The sequence below is a fragment of the Triticum dicoccoides genome, chromosome 2B (assembly GCF_002162155.2).
Source record: "Triticum dicoccoides isolate Atlit2015 ecotype Zavitan chromosome 2B, WEW_v2.0, whole genome shotgun sequence".
NCBI classification, from domain to species: domain Eukaryota; kingdom Viridiplantae; phylum Streptophyta; class Magnoliopsida; order Poales; family Poaceae; genus Triticum; species Triticum dicoccoides.
The window spans coordinates 106,296,587-106,312,579 of NC_041383.1; the positions used below are offsets into that span (position 1 = coordinate 106,296,587).

The 15,993-nt window shown below is 46.1% G+C and overlaps 2 protein-coding genes across 2 annotated transcripts; both read left to right on the forward strand.

Annotated features, from left to right (window-relative positions):
• Positions 1-3,376: 3,376 nt before the first annotated feature.
• On the forward strand, positions 3,377-8,517 carry LOC119362387 (probable inactive receptor kinase At5g58300). Its single transcript, XM_037627591.1, has 3 exons — positions 3,377-3,597; positions 5,937-7,293; positions 7,696-8,517. Exons 2-3 carry the CDS (start codon positions 6,009-6,011, stop codon positions 8,325-8,327), a joined length of 1,917 nt encoding a protein of 638 aa, XP_037483488.1. The 5' UTR covers positions 3,377-3,597; positions 5,937-6,008; the 3' UTR covers positions 8,328-8,517.
• A 3,960-nt stretch (positions 8,518-12,477) lies between these two features.
• On the forward strand, positions 12,478-14,708 carry LOC119367268 (eukaryotic translation initiation factor 2 subunit beta-like). Its single transcript, XM_037632830.1, has 7 exons — positions 12,478-12,641; positions 13,060-13,111; positions 13,193-13,257; positions 13,343-13,488; positions 13,577-13,719; positions 13,838-13,923; positions 14,332-14,708. Exons 1-7 carry the CDS (start codon positions 12,627-12,629, stop codon positions 14,401-14,403), a joined length of 579 nt encoding a protein of 192 aa, XP_037488727.1. The 5' UTR covers positions 12,478-12,626; the 3' UTR covers positions 14,404-14,708.
• Positions 14,709-15,993: the final 1,285 nt, after the last annotated feature.

Consider the following 15,993-nt stretch of genomic DNA (forward strand, 5'->3'; position numbering starts at 1 on the left):
GAGAGAGAGAGAGAGAGAGAGAGAGAGAGAGAGAGCTGGACGTCACATGGTCTTCAGATCCGGCCGATGTTGCAACCTCCCAGTGGATCGCCACCGTTGCAGCTACCTCGCGGATCAACCCACCACTTCCTTGAGGCCACCACCCCGGTGTCCTCCACCATGGCCCTCATCAACAGGATAAGGCCCTAGGCAGGGCCATGCCGTCAGATCCTGTATGCGCCCTCACATAAGCATTGTCTCCATGACCTCCTAACCCATGAAGAGCTTGCCGATAGGCAATAACATATCAATTGCTACCCTGATATGCTACAACTTAGTTTCAAAAGATATGATAGTGTGCCTACAATATCTAGGAGGTATGGTGCAACCATAAAATGTTACTTGAAATCCCGAGAGAAAATCTTAGTCATCATGTAGTTTCCATCTTCACTTGTCAATTATGTTTATCTCTCTCATCTCAGGCGTCCGGTTTCAATGCGGACAGGCGAGGAAGACCATGGATCTCACTATGTCCTCGTAGCATAGGGAAAGGGAATAGCTTTGTTGGTTGGTGTGAACATATATACACACCTTAAAAATACATAGATGTTGCTTGGTTTGACAATAAATATTTGGCAAACCAACATGAAGGCGGGTCTAAAATATTGGGTTGATTACCATTTTTTTGCCAATCATCATAAAAGTTGTCAACTTTTGATTTTTGACAAATATTGGTTTGGGATGAAATTGGGTTGTCTACCATTTTATGCTAATCACATAAACCAAGCGGACCCATATCCACATTGTCATTATATACTAATGAGCTTCTAAGTTGTGACAGAATAACTAAAATGATGCGACAAAATCAAAATTCTTTCTAATACATTAGCACATCATACATCTAATATGATATTGAATTTCCACACCCAATGAGAATATGTACATCTGTTTTTTCATCGCTTGAGCCAATTTTTTGAATAACATTCAGACAAGGCCGACTCTATGTTTCGGAGGGCCCTTGGGTGAACTCGATGACATGGGCATCTAATACTATATGTATATGTTTGTGTTTGCAAAATATTAAAAGTAAATTTGTATTTGTCTAACTTCATTTGCAAAACAGTAAAAGTAAATTTCAATCATACATTCTCAGTTTGAACCTAATAATAATTGTTGGGAAATGTCATACTATGATTGTAAGACTAAAAAGATAGCAAAATGAAAGTGACATGATTACCTCAAATAAGAACCAAATTCTAGTAACTCTTGCTTGGGATTAGTTTCTTGGCCTTCTTCTTCATTGACATCGGCATTGCTTGAAGATGAAAAACACTTTTTAAGGAACTCTTCTGTGTTTCAATTGAGAGATTGCTTTCCTTCCTTTTTCACCTTTCTACGATTAAGAGATGACATAAAGTCTAATGGATAAACTATCTTACTTTAAGAGATTGTTTTTATTTCCTTGATTCTCTCTCTCCTATATGTCGGTAATTATTTCACCCGAGTAAGTGTTACCTCATCAATGTCACAATACTTTTATTTGAAAGATAGCCAACACATGCCCCTTCCCTTTTTTTCTCGCTTGCTCTTTTCTCCTCTATTGGGAATCATGGTCGTTGAAGGCTTGGCTCGGGCCCCTACCTCTCTGATGGCATTGTCAACCAAACCAATACTAGGAGAAGAGCTCAATCAGTGTGTCTGCATGCTAGGACTAGATGGACTAAGGTTGTGTGAGGCGTTAGGGTATATGCTGCATGACAAGCATGAGCTTCACTCCAGTGATCACGACATCGTAGAGCAGCTTGGGCTCCTCTTATGACCGGTTTCCATGGTGGTCAGCGACTATTGGAGGCGGATCCGACAGGTGATCACTAAAAGCTTGCTAAGTCAGTTGATTTGGCCGAGATGGCTACTTTCCCCCTCTTTTTATGTCATTGATGGTGTCGGCTGAAGAAAGGGAAGGGGAAATGTTCCCAGCCTTCCTGGATCTGGTGTTCTTTGGGGGTGAAGAAGCTGGTATGGAGGTGCATCGCTCGTCTGATATCGTTGCATTCACATACTTCACAAAAGCTGAAGCTCAACAAAGTAGTTATCTCCGTCGAGCTCTATTCAACCTCCGCGGAGAGGCCATGTATTCGATGGTTGAATATGACATGATCAACTATGATGAAGTCGTTGTCTACAACATGACCTAATTGTTTTTCTTGTTTAATATTTATGGGTGTTATTCATAAGACGGGAGGAGTTGGATGTAATTTCTCATTTTGTTATGTTTTTTTTGCCTTGCTGCAACACTTGTGTATATTTTTTTGGGGAAATTTTTTTGATCTATTCAACAAACATCATGAAAGCACAGAGAACAACATAAGTAGTAAAAGGTACACCCATGTCTGTAGACCACCCAGTGACTACTACAATCACTAGAATGAGCTGAAGGTGGATCGTCGTCATCGCCCCTCCCTCACTGGAGTCGGACAAACCTTGTTATAGTAGACAATCAAGAAATCATCGTGCTAAGGCCCCAAAAGACCACCGCACTAGAGCAACGACCGTCACCGATCAAGAAAAACATAGATCGAAAGGATTCAAACCGTAGACACACGAACACAGAAGAACGAAGACACGATCAACTGAAGACAAACACCAACTGAATGCCACGAGATCCGCCTGAGCCACACCTCCACACGCCCTCAGATGACACGAGACACACAACCAGGACGAGGGCTAGGTGGGGTGGACTTTACTCCATCTCCATGCAGCCGCTGCCGCCTCACCGCCCCGGATAGGGCATTAACCTTAAATAGACTAAAAAATAACCTAAAAACAAAGCAGGAGCCCTCCGTCGCAAGGGTAGGGATCCATCATGCATCTATGGCCCTAAGGCCACAGGAAACAGGGCAACCAGTGGCGGTGCCAGTGGGGGTGTGGAAACCCTGGACGCGGGAGTCGCTGGTGGTCATGGGGAAGGAGAAAAGCTGTGGGAAACACTTTTGTCTGTTTAATACCAGCTTTCAGAGTTAACTGGCTTTCAAGTCCCTCCATGTTGCTATTTTTTTTTACTAAAGTTGCACACGTAGTAGTTTTTCTTTTTCTTTTTTGCAGGACATACAAGTCAAATTTCTGCATTTTTTCGCGCACTTTCGTGCTAGTGTAATGAAATTCTTTTCTACCACAATCTCTCGAGTGACACAGTGCTGTGTTTCGACCGTTTGCCTGCGAGTGGCACAGTGACCACCCTACCACCACTTTGACTGTGCCGCTTCACCGCCTTCACTACATTACCGCATCCACAGTTCATTAATACCGCCGAAAAAGCAGGGGAAAACGGACGGGGCAGTGTACCAGTGACTGAGCAAGACGGACTACAGTGGTGGAGTGGATCCCACGCCCTCCTTCCGTTTCATTCCCCCCCTTAACTGCACCCCGCTCTCTCCCTCCTCCCCTCCCCTCCGGAGTCGCCGCCGTCTCGCTCTGCCCCTCCCCCTCTCCCGGGAAGTCCTTCCTCTCGTGCCCGGCGTCTCCAGAGTCCGGGGACGAGACGGCGTGAGTGGCAGCGAGAAGGCCGGCTCCTACCGCGCATTCCACCGGGGGCTCCGCCGGCCGGTGAGCGCCGTCGAGGTACGTGCTCTGCTCCGCATTCCCGGCCGTTCGAATCGTCGGTTCCGCCTCCTTATCGTTGGGTGGGGTGCTGTTCTTGGGTGGTTCTTCTTCTCCTTCTTCTCCTAGGTTGCGCGCGCGGTGGGCTGCCGCCCTTTCGCCCCCCGTCTGTAGGTCGTCTGCATCTTTTCTGAAAATTACAGCGCTTGATGCGTCGAGCTGTTCGTCGTTGTAGGGGAAAAGGGGCTCTGTTCGTCTCTGTCGCGGAGTGTTCCCGTCCAAGCCCACTGGCGTTTACTTGGTTTTGTTTCTGTTCATTTGTTTATTTCTTGTTAGAAAACGGCCGTTTTGGATCATGCCCTTAAATTGCGAGCTACAGCTGCAGTACAGTGGGATTGATTAATACTACTAGAAGCATATATCGCCTCCATTTTTTTAGCAAAAATATTAATAGTGGAAGAGAACCAACATCATCTTTATCTTTTTTCATTTCCTTTCAGTGAGGCACTACTAGCTTCAGAAGGAAAAAAAATGTTTGGTACTTTGTTCTTCACTTGAAGTTTACAAATTTCCTCACTGTCCACTTTTAGTTCAGTCCCTCCCTACTAGGAATTCTTGTGGTCTTCACCTGTGTTCAGATGTACAACAGTGGTGCTGTACTTACCATTCATCACTAGATAGTAGATGCGTTTGTTCATTTACATTGCACGCTTGCCATTCAGGTGGACTAGGAATCGTGCAGATGGGGGTTCTAGAGTGATTTTAATTGTGTTTGGTACCAAGAAAACAAATAAATTCTAGTTCTACATAAATCCCAGTCCTCTCTTTGCTTCAGTTTTGTTTCTTGTACTGGCCAAAGATTGGATCTCTGTCAAGCTCCCAGTTCTTGTTCCTGCCGTATGGTGGATCCAGCAGCAGGCAGCAGTATCCCCCCACATGCCATTAATTCCCTGTAGCATGTTACTTGCTCTAGCTTAGAATCGACTCAACCAGCAAAGGTTTCACATGAGCTGTAGTATGTGTGTAGTTCAAGGGTTGGAAGCTGGTAAGTACCTGGAGATGTGTGAACTATGGGGTGCTGAGCCAGCTTGGACTTGGACTCTGGAGCGCTGGGCATTATTCATTGGCCGGCCCTGATTAAGAAATTGCTTCTCCTCAGGCCCTCTTTAAGTGGGGATGAAGCAAATTGTGCACTGCTCTAGGCCTTGTAGACAGTAAACAATGTGGGTGAGCCTGCAAGCACATTGCCATGTGCAGCAGCCAGCTTCCCACACCTCCTTCTCCATTAGGCTGCATAACCTTCAGACATGGTTCCTTGTGATTGCCGACCTTTGTTTGTTTAGTGGCTTCTCTGATGAAGCAGCTTTGTCGAGTGATCACTGGCTTAGATGTCTGCAGTTAGCGCGGCCAGATACCTTTCGTGCGACGCTAAAGCTGCGACATCTTGTTCCTAAGCGTGCTCAAAGTTTCTACCACATGTAGGGTATCTTCATCACATAGTTGTCTCAGTTCCTGTCGGTACTATTTGCATTGCATTTTGTCAGAGACTCGGAGTTCTGTGCCTGAGCTTCAGTAGTTTGTCAACTAAGCTTAGTGGTGGCAATACCGAAATGCATGATGCGATGTGCTCATCTTTGTGGGTTCAGCTTTGTTCCTGTTATTCTCTTTCTCCCTGCTTTTGCTGATGCTTTTGGCTTTTCATACGCTGACCGTATCGTGCCGCTTTTCTTTTTCTGCTTCTTTCCCTTGAATTGCTTTCTGCCTGCAATTTTTAGGCCATGTTTTCCTGTCTTTACACTTTAAAGGGCGCCAAGGTGGAGTTTCTGTCCCTTGACTTGTTTTCATGCTCGACTGCGTGTGTGTTCTTACATTGTCACTAGAAAAACCAGGCCTCCTGTGAATAGGTAGTCCAGTAAAGTGTCTGGCTGCTGGTCCATACTGACCGATCTCACAGGATAACCGCCTGCGATTTACACAGGAAACTTTAAGTTGCACTAGTTTGGAATGATGAAATATTGAAATCTGTAACAATGATGGAAATTTATCTTTTTAAAGTGCCCTGACTTATCTCAGTTACTTTGTATTCTGACTTGCTTAAAAAGGGTGCGTTCCTGTTGAGTGAGTCACTTCCTGGAAAAGAAAACTGATTGCGCTGACTTGGTTACAGTCATGCGTGATTCACATGATGGCATGCATCAGTGTGCCCTTTGGGGCACCTGGCAGACATATGTGCAGTGATTGCCAATTTGTGTTTGTTCTCTTATGATGAAATACTGTTCTTGTTTTGCAGCTACATTTTTAAGCTTAGTGTCAGTATGCTGTTTTTTTTTCCTCACTAAATGTCCACTTTTGTTTACCAGGTTTGGTTACTTGTCTGCTGTAAACAAATGAAGGTGCTGCTGATTTAGTTCGCCCATTCGACGACTCATCAGATGGATCATCTCACTCTTATGAGAAGCCCTTTCCGTCTTCTGCTCTCACTGCATTTGTTACTATCCTTATTCAACCCCCTGGCAGAAGCAGACTTGGCCTCTGAGAGCCAAGCCCTTCTTGACTTCGCCTCTGCAGTCTACCGCGGCAACAAGCTTAACTGGGGTCAAGGTACACCATCGTGTTCATGGCATGGTGTCAAATGCTCAGGAGACCAGTCACACATATCTGAGCTGAGGTTGCCAGGTGCTGGGCTCATCGGAACAATCCCTCCAAAAACTCTTGGCAAGCTCGATTCTCTCCAAGTTCTGAGCCTGCGGTCTAATCTTTTATCTGGAAGCCTTCCATCTGATGTGGCCTCACTTCCTTCTTTGCGTTCGATATACCTTCAGCACAATAAACTTTCAGGAGGTCTGCCTTCCTTTTTCAGTCCTAACCTTAGTGTAGTGGAGCTCTCCTACAATTCCTTCACTGGAGAGATTCCTACAAGCTTAGAAAACCTTACTCAGTTATATCTCCTGAATTTACAAGAAAATTCTCTTTCCGGACTCATTCCTGACCTGAAGCTTCCAAGCCTGAGACTGTTAAACCTGAGCAACAATGAGTTGAAAGGCTCAATTCCTCGCTCGCTCCAAACATTCCCAGATAGTTCATTCTTGGGGAACCCTGAATTATGCGGGCCGCCACTAGATAATTGCTCATTTCCAACACCAACACCCTCCCCAGAATTGCCTTCAACACCGTCATCTCCATCGCCTGTGCATCATGACAGGAAACTGAGCATAGGGTTCATAATCGCGGTTGCTGTCGGGGGATTTGCAGTACTGATGCTAATTGTGGTTGTGTTGTGTGTGTGCCTTTCAAAGAGGAAGGGCAAGAAAGAGGCCGGTGTCGACTACAAGGGAACTGGTGTCAGGAGTGATAAGCCGAAGCAGGAATTCAGTAGCGGTGTCCAGACTGCTGAGAAGAACAAGTTGGTTTTCTTGGACGGTTGCACCTACAACTTTGACTTGGAGGATCTACTAAGAGCTTCTGCAGAAGTCCTTGGCAAGGGGAGCTATGGGACTGCCTACAAGGCTATACTCGAGGACGGCACTGTTGTGGTTGTCAAGAGACTAAAGGATGTCGTGGCAGGGAAGAGGGAGTTTGAGCAGCAGATGGAGCTTGTTGGGAGGTTGGGTAAACATTCAAACCTAGTCCCGCTTCGTGCTTACTACTATTCCAAGGATGAGAAGCTTGTCGTCTACGATTACATTGCCACCGGCAGCTTTTCTGGCATGTTGCACGGTATGTGTTTTCACTCCTACATATTTATTTATGATGTTAAGTTGTTAACTGTGCAATGGCTGACAAGAGAACATAACAAAGGGGCCAACATTGCTTGCTCAAGTAGTCAAGTGTCAAACTAATTGTTACTGTACCTTTGAAAGTACAGAACTTGCTATATCCATGCCATGCTTAAAAAGTTAGCATCTAAGATTATGACATTTACAAGATATCAGTAACCTTTATTTTGCTATAGGTCTGAACATAAAACTTGGACATATTTCTGCACATTTCCTACCTGAAGCTGCAATGATTGTTCTTTTCTATAGCTTAAAATTTTCATGCAAAGAAACATAACTTGTGTTAGACAAAAAATTAAACTGTTGAACTGATAGTATCTCTTACTGAATTACTGATCAACAGGTATCAGAGGTGTTGCTGAGAAGACGCCATTAGACTGGAATACCAGGGTGAAGATCATACTAGGAACAGCATATGGCATCGCACACATCCATTCAGAAGGCGGCGCAAAGCTCACCCACGGCAACATCAAGTCGACCAACGTCCTCGTCGGTCAGGATCAAAATGCGTACGTCTCAGACTACGGCCTCAGCTCTCTGATGAACGCGCCTGTCAGCGCGTCCCGCGTCGTGGTCGGCTACCGTGCCCCGGAGACCATCGAGAACCGGAAGAGCATGCAGAAGTCGGACGTGTACTGCTTCGGCGTCCTCCTCATGGAGATGCTGACGGGGAAGGCGCCGCTCCAGTCGCAAGGGAACGACGACGTGGTGGACCTCCCGAGGTGGGTGCACTCGGTGGTCCGGGAGGAGTGGACGGCGGAGGTGTTCGACATCGAGCTGATGAAGCACCAGAACATCGAGGAGGAGCTGGTCCAGATGCTCCAGGTGGCGATGGCGTGCACGGCGGGGCCGCCGGAGCGGCGCCCGGCGATGGAGGAGGTGATCAGGATGATCGAGGGGCTCCGGCACTCCGCCTCGGAGAGCCGCGCCTCCTCCGACGAGAGGTTCAGGGAGTCCAACCCCCCGTCGGTCTAGGCCGTTGTTCCCTTGCCGGCTTCCTGTCAGGAGATCATTGGATTCATTTAGCTAATTTGTAATTTGAGGATGCATGCCAGCATGGCTGACATCAGGTGCCACCTCACTGGATTGAACAATTTGCATCGAGACTGTATCTTGGCAATTGTAGAGATTTTCATTGGGGGATTGAATTGTTGTGTTTGTTTCATTGCTGTGCTGAATCTTCTTGTTGGGCAAGTGCGGCATGGCTGGCTTTACCTTTCAGGCCAGCAAACAAACACCTGGTCGGCACCACCCCACGCCGGCGCAAGAACCGGCACTAGTTGCTTCCACATACCATGGCAGGTCGCGGCGGTAGGATCGGCAGTGGTCGCGCCGGTGTCTGATTGTATGCACACTCGAAGTCCGGCCGGGGAGCGGAGAGGGCGCCAGGAGCGGACGGCGTAGGGTTCTCATGGGTATATTCAATTTTCTTCAGGGTCTTTGTGAGAAATGGTTTCGGTAGCAAACCGCAAGGCACGGCTGGTGGAGCGTTCGATGGGATTTTTGTTCCCAGCGGTGGAAACCATGCATCATATTCTCCTGCGATGCCGTTTGGCTGGGGCAGTTTGGGCTAAGCTGGGACTTCACCAGACAGCAGTATCTTTGGCCGCAGCTCAGGAACTGCTATGCTCTGAACAAGCAAGAACCACGCATGGAAGACTATGGCACGTGCTGTTTGCTGCCTGCTCTGTAGCCTTGTGGACTGCCAGAAACGCACGGATCTTTGACAGGAACTCCTGGGGTGCTGGCCGTGCCTTCAAGGAAATTGCTGACCTTCTCAACCTATGGAGCATGCGAGCTCGTCTCCAGCCGGATAGAGAACTGCTACTGCACTGGGCTAGTCTGTTCTCCGCTACTTAAGCTGTACCCCCTCCCCCCCATGTTCTCTGTTTTCTGCTCTCTGATGGTTTGGTGATGGCCAGCTGCACATGTTGTGCAGCGCTTAACATCACCTTCATGTAAATGACTTCGGTCATCCAGACATTCTTGCCTGTTTTGAATGCATAAGGTAGATAACGATCTACCTTTTTATTCAAAAAAAAAGTCTTTTTGTTTTCCCGAATGCAGGGTGCGTATCTTTTCATTGATAGAAGGGTAAAAAAGTACATAATGATCGCCATCCAGCAGCCGCATAAACTAGAAGGCGGCGGTTGTGGATGCGAAGTGAGCAGAGGGAGATGGGGTGCTCAGTCCAAGGTACATAGTTCAGGTTACAGGTAAGATTGTGTGGAGTCCCTTAGCTCCGGCCTTTGCCCAAATGTGTGCCTCGTCCTTGATGAGACGAACAAGATACTCAAGAGATGGCTGCACTCCTTCGAAGATGCATATCTTGCGGTGGCGCTAGATAGGCCATGCCGAAAGAGAGATCAACGTTCCAAGCCCTTTGTGCAAGGAAGGCGGGGAGTCTTGGATGGCTTAGCCACCAGTCGAAGAATGGGGCGGAGCCGTCCGGGGGTGCAGTGGTGAGCCAGCACTATGCAAGGATCTCATGCCAGGTTATGCAAGAGAAGACGCAGCCCGCAAGGATATGGTGCATTGTTTCCTCCTCTTGATCGCATAAGATGCACGTAGGAGATATGCGGCTGATCGCGTCGGGTGAGACGCTCGGTAGTCCAACATTTTTCCAATCCGGCAAGCCAAAGGAAGAATTTCATACCAAGGGGCGCCCATTGCTTTCAGGTCAACTTCCAGTGCGGGGTGAAGGTAGAGCCATTGAACAACGCTAGGTAGCAGGACTTGGCCGTGTAGACGCCGCTATCAGTCCATCTCCAACGGATGATATCGAGGGTTTGCCCAAGGGTCACATGATGTCTTGTGACTTGTGACTTTCACCATGACTTTGCTTTAACCATGATAAATTTACTCTGAATGCAGGTGAATATACCACGGCCTCGGCGTATAAGGCGCAATTCTTGGGCATTGTCCACCGGAGATGAATAAAACCATTTGGCAAAAAAATCAAGTTATTTGCCTGTTGTGCAAGAGAGAACAAGAGTCCGTTGCGCACCTATTCTACAAGTGACGTTACACGTCGAGGCTTTGGGAAAAATGTTGAAAAGATTGGCTCTAATTGGATAGCATGGACATTGCTACTTGGCCGGTGAAGCGACCAATCAAGAAGTGGGGGACAAACATATCTAGCGCGAGACGTTGCATAGGAAAGCAATGGCCTCTCTAACAATGCTTGTCAATTGGACTATTTGGAACGAGAGAAACGCGACGATATTCCGCAACAAGTTCAAGCCAACCAACATCCTCCTTAAAGTCACCATTTTGATCTTAAGGAGAAATGAAAAAAGAAAACCAACAAAACAGAAAAATGAAAAAAAATCACCACAGGATGCCTTAAGATGTGATGCCGGTTCAATATCTCGAAAGTGCTCATAAGGCTAGTGTGTGCGCGTGCATGTATGTGGGCACCTGCGATTGTACCGTGTTAAAAAAGAATAAAACATCCAAACAATTGAAAACATCTATCACAAATAATAATAATAATGAAAGAAAACAATGAAATTGAAAGGGAAAAAGAAACATCCAAGCGCTGGGCTCGGCTCACCAGCTAAGCCGTTTACGCGAAGCTACCCGTAAGCGGCAAAGGCAAATTCCTAAACGGCACTCGTTAATGTGTTAAATGCAAATCAGCGCACACCCCCTCCCTCCAGCCGAGCTCGACCGACCTGTTTAAAAGTGCAAAAAACAGGTGCGCTAGGTGGGTTCGCGGGGACTCAAACCTGCAATCTCCCCGTACTAGATAAACCGGAGTAAGAGCATCTTTAACGCTGACCCGCAAATTTGCTCTAGCATTCATCTGCGGACAGAAGGATCCGTCCGTAGATACAGATGCGGGAGTCGGCCATCCAACGTTGTCCGCTTACATTTCAACCACTGTTTGCACTAAATGGATGAAATTCATGGGACACAACGGATTTCATATAAGCCGGACGAAAGTCATTACATGAATGCGACATTGACGCTCTGGAGTGGCACTGACTGTTTTGGGCGGGAAGCACACGCGGGCATGAGTGGGGGTTAATGGTGGGCCAATGCAGTTAGAGGCGGACGTGACAGCGGTCCAGACGCCCATAAAACACCTTTAGTGTGTCTCCGGTTTGCGGGGAAAAGCTCGTCCGACCGTCAAGTGGACTGATACAGGACCACGTTGGATGTCACAACATGTGTAGACCGCGCGGTCCGGACATATGTGGGAGGTTTGAGGGTCGGCTTTGGAGATGCCCTAACCACCTGGCTCACTTCGCCAGTTTTGATTACTCTTCCTTGTTTTTCTTTTCTATTTATTAATTTCATGAACATTTTCAAAATTCATGATTTTTTTTCAAATATATGAATTGTTTCGAAATAGATGTACTTCTTTTGATTGTGAGATTTTTTAAATCGATGATAATTTTTTCAAATTTGAGATTTTGTTTGAAAATCAATGAAAGCTTTTCAGAATTTCTGAATTTTCGAAAATTAATGAACTTTTTCTAAAATCAAGGAACACTTTTTTAAAATCGATGAGTATATCTTCCAATTTGTGATTTTTTTTAAAAAATGACAAACTTTTCTCCAAATTGATGAACATTTTTCAAAATTGATGAACTTTTTTCAAAATCGATGAACTTGTTTCTAATTCGTGATTTTGTTTTTGAATACATGAACTTTTTTCTAGTTCGTGATTTGTTTTAAATTATGTTTGCATTTTGTTCCAAAAAAACCAATTTTTTTCTGAAATGTATGCGCAAGAAACAGCGCGGCTACGTTTTAAACTTCTCGCGCTGTGACACTGACTAAAGCTACTAGGCAATCTATCAAAAAAAAAAAGCTACTAGGCAACGGGAGCACATTTTTTGGGAGGTTTTTCGCGCTCCAGATACGCGCCGTGTTCCTGGGCCGGCCCACCAGGTGAGGCAGCGGATTTCCGCGTGTCGTGAGGCAAACGAAGAGTGAAAAAAAAGCGCAAACGAAGAACGTATCCTGCTGCTTTACGAGCAGATCTTTTTTTTTTTCAATCAAAAAGGAAAAAGGTTCAGGAGGAAACTTGCGGGACGCGCTACCATATTCCGCTGCTCCCTCAGCATATATATAGCGACGTACCGCAAAACTGCAAAAGGAGGCCGGAGAAACAATCATCAGAAGCCGCGAGATCGATTTGACGACGGAGAAGCCATACCCAACGCGTCCCTCTCTCGCGCGCTCGATCGATCGCCGCCACCGTACGCACCAGCCGCCGTGCCGTGCCTTGGGAAAAAGGAGCCGACGACGCCGAGCGCAGCCATGGCGGCCTCCGAGGTGAGCTACTAGTCTTTTCTTTTTGGCGGGGCCGAGGTGAGAGAGCTTAGATGCACGCGCCTGTAGCTCCACTTTCATGATTCGGTTCCGTCGGAGTATATTTTATTTAGTTTCAATATAGTATAATTTTATTTCTAGGCTTTGAACTGTGAACTTCTTCTAGGCCTCTACCAAGGGAATTGTATCATACATCCGTATTTAGACAAATCTAAGACAAAAATTTTGGGATGGAGGGAGTACTTTTTTTTGTAGCGTTCCTTCATTTATATCAGTTGATTTGGTCACGGAAGTGTCGTCCAAAAGTAGAAGTGAGCTCTATATTCTTCCGGGGTGAAGAAGAAACAAGAGAACTCATATAAACACTTGAAGACCGGGAACTGAACTGAGGGTCTTACTTTGTTCGTCATGCAAATTTCAGGTTCAGCTTGGCACGCCGATTTCTGGCATGGGAGATGGACGGGACATTCTAGGTATAGTTCATATGAATGTTGATCTTTACTCTTCGTGAATCGTGGCCTCTGTTTGGACGTATCCAATTCCATGCTCTTCAGATCATCAAACTGTAGAGGAAGAAGGCATTGTAATTGGAGGGGGAACTGACAGTGACTATCAAGAGGTGCCTCGATACTTCATTTATTTATTTTAAACCATGCAACTTTATGTATTTGTTATTGATTTATTGGGCACTTTTGTTGTTGCAGCTGCTGGATAGAGTGTTCAACATTATCGCTGGAAACAATCCAGATCTCGCCGTGAACAGAGGAAAAGTGGTTATGTGCCCTCCTAAGATTCTAAGGGAGGGCACGAGGAAGACAGTATTCGTGAACTTTATGGAGTCATGTAAAACGTGTGTTTCTGTTCACGCCTTTGTCTTGAAAAAAATGCACTTTCACCAGATTTTGACAAACTAACCATCTGCAAATCTACATCTCCAGGTTGCGTAGGGACCCTAATCACGTGATGGATTTTTTCCTCTCTGAGATGGCAACAAGCGGTTCACTTGATGGGCAGCACAGGCTGGTGATGAAAGGGAGATTTGCTCCGAAATCCTTTGAATCGATCCTCAGGAGATACATCAGTAAGTGCCCTCATGCTATTTCATTGCTTCGGTGTTTGAAGTGTGCCCTTGCTAGAACAAATGGTTTCCTGAATTCGGTCTGCTGTCTGTGACCTTTTACATTTTGTAAACCTTTCAGATGCGTATGCCATCTGCAATGGATGCAAGGGCCATGATACCACTATAACCAAGGAAAACCGTCTCTTCTTCCTTCGCTGCGAGCAGGTAAAATGTCATATCTAGGCAAACATAAGTATTTGGTTACAGCATGTTTCCTTCCACATGATTTGTTGATCCCATGTCAAACATTTTGCTACTTATCACCATATACAGTTCCTCCGTTCTTTATATTTGTTAAATGCAAATTCAACGTGCCATAACCCACCTATTGTTTCTGCAAATGATGAGTTGCAACTTCATTGCTGATATTATTTGATAAGAACATTATTACAATTACCAAGGCTTAAACAACGTTAATAGTTCGTGGCATGTACTACCTTTTGCATTAGTATTATTGTAGGCTAAAATGGTTGGAAAATAAGTTTTCTCCTGTTACTACTATTATTTCCTTTTCCATCATTAGAAGAAACTTTTGGTTGCAACTCTGAAAGTGCCCTCCCTTTTTTTGTGCAGTGTGGGTCTTCAAGGTCCGTCGATCGAATCAAGTCTGGATTTGTCGCACATGTTGGTCGTCGCAACGCCTGAACATTGGTCAAAACTCTAATCATCTACCTCGCTATACCCACCCATGTGTAGACATACGTTTCCTTTTTCCTTTTTGCATCACAAATGAGTTTCAGATTAACAGGGTTGTGACGCGGCTCATAATGGAACCATGATTAATTTTCTAGATTTAAAAGATTGTACTATGTGAGGTGAACATGTCATGACTACTATTTACCTATTCAAAATTATAGAGTTGCAGTCCCTTTCCTATTTCGAACTTTCCATTACCTTGATAAAACAGGACGCCAAGGAGTTGGTATGTACTATAGTACAGGCCGTGCAACAGACAGTGAGCGAACTAGATAAAAAAATTGCGCGCACTGGTTTCGGGTGCACTGAACTTAGCTAGTCTTGCAGCCTAGCTAGAGCTTGAGGGCTTCAGTTCATGGAGGTGTGGCGCGGGCTTGATGTAGGTCAACACCGTGTCCGTTGGCTGTGAGGGTGGTGGCCGGGGAGTCCAGCGTGAGCGCGTTTGTGTGGCACCCGTCAAAATTGGCGATGCAAGCCAGGCCGGAAGATCGGCTGGACCTCTCCAGCTTCCTCCGGTTGACGGTCTTGTGCCACAAAGAGACATGCCAACTTCTTTGTGGAGCAACTGATAATATGGGACGGCGATTAATCAGACCAAAACAGTCTTAAGTGGGCAATTTTGTTCCCCCGATGTTTTACTCTACATGGCACATAGGTATGTTTGAATTGTAACCGAAGTGTCTACTCTACCTTTTTTTTTATAATGACCCAAAATTCCGGATTTATTTGGATGGTTGCTAACCGTTTGGCATGGCAACACACTTTAGCCATCTGATCAAAACTAGATCCGACGGCTACGAAGGCGGTCGACGAGCATGAAATGATCACTCGGCTGATTACAAGCGTTTCACAAGAAATTAACCACGTGCACCCCACCCCACAAGAGGGCGCTACCCATTCCGGAAAATTTCACATGAGGAGAGAGTTGGATCCCCTATCAGATTGGCCATAATATGAAAGGAATTGTGGCGATGGTTTGGCTCTAAAGATAAAAGCTCCGACGAGGAAGATCAAGTGTGGATCAGGCCAGCACCGGGGACTATAAAATTAAATGTCGATGCGAGCTATCACCAATACACGAAGGGCTGCAAGACTCAAATGGGGCGTTCATAGCTGCATCCTGTTTGTTTAAGGAGTTTGCCATTTGATGCCACATCAGTGGAGGTTCCTGGAAGGTTTGCGAATTGCGGACTCATTGGAGATCCTCTCAGTGGTTGTGGAATGTGATTCTATGGAGATAGTTCAAGCCATCCTTGACCCCGGAGGCGTCAGGAAGTGCTTGTCATTGGCAGGTGATGCCGCCGACGGATGCTTCGCACGACTCATGCGGAGTCATCAAATCAGGCCTACTGCCGGCAGGTGCTACATGGTGGCTCTGGCGGAGGTGTCATGTTTAGCCTGTCGCTGCTGGACCGAAGATGCTGCGACGGTGACAGGAGGGAGGCGGTATGGGACGTCTTTGTCTTCCGGCATCTTCTCCAAAGGTATCCAGCTATCGAGACGTTGGTAGCCGGACAAGTGATGATGAGGCGACATCAA

Excerpts from the sequence above, each read along its gene's own strand:
- LOC119367268 (XM_037632830.1), top strand. Across the intron at positions 13,112-13,192 it reads AGATGGACGGGACATTCTAG|ATCATCAAACTGTAGAGGAA; the intron begins GTATAGTTCATA and ends CATGCTCTTCAG. Across the intron at positions 13,258-13,342 it reads CTGACAGTGACTATCAAGAG|CTGCTGGATAGAGTGTTCAA; the intron begins GTGCCTCGATAC and ends TTGTTGTTGCAG.
- LOC119362387 (XM_037627591.1), top strand. The coding sequence starts at position 6,009 with ATGGATCATCTCACTCTTATGAGAAGCCCTTTCCGTCTTCTGCTCTCA. Across the intron at positions 7,294-7,695 it reads CTTTTCTGGCATGTTGCACG|GTATCAGAGGTGTTGCTGAG; the intron begins GTATGTGTTTTC and ends ACTGATCAACAG.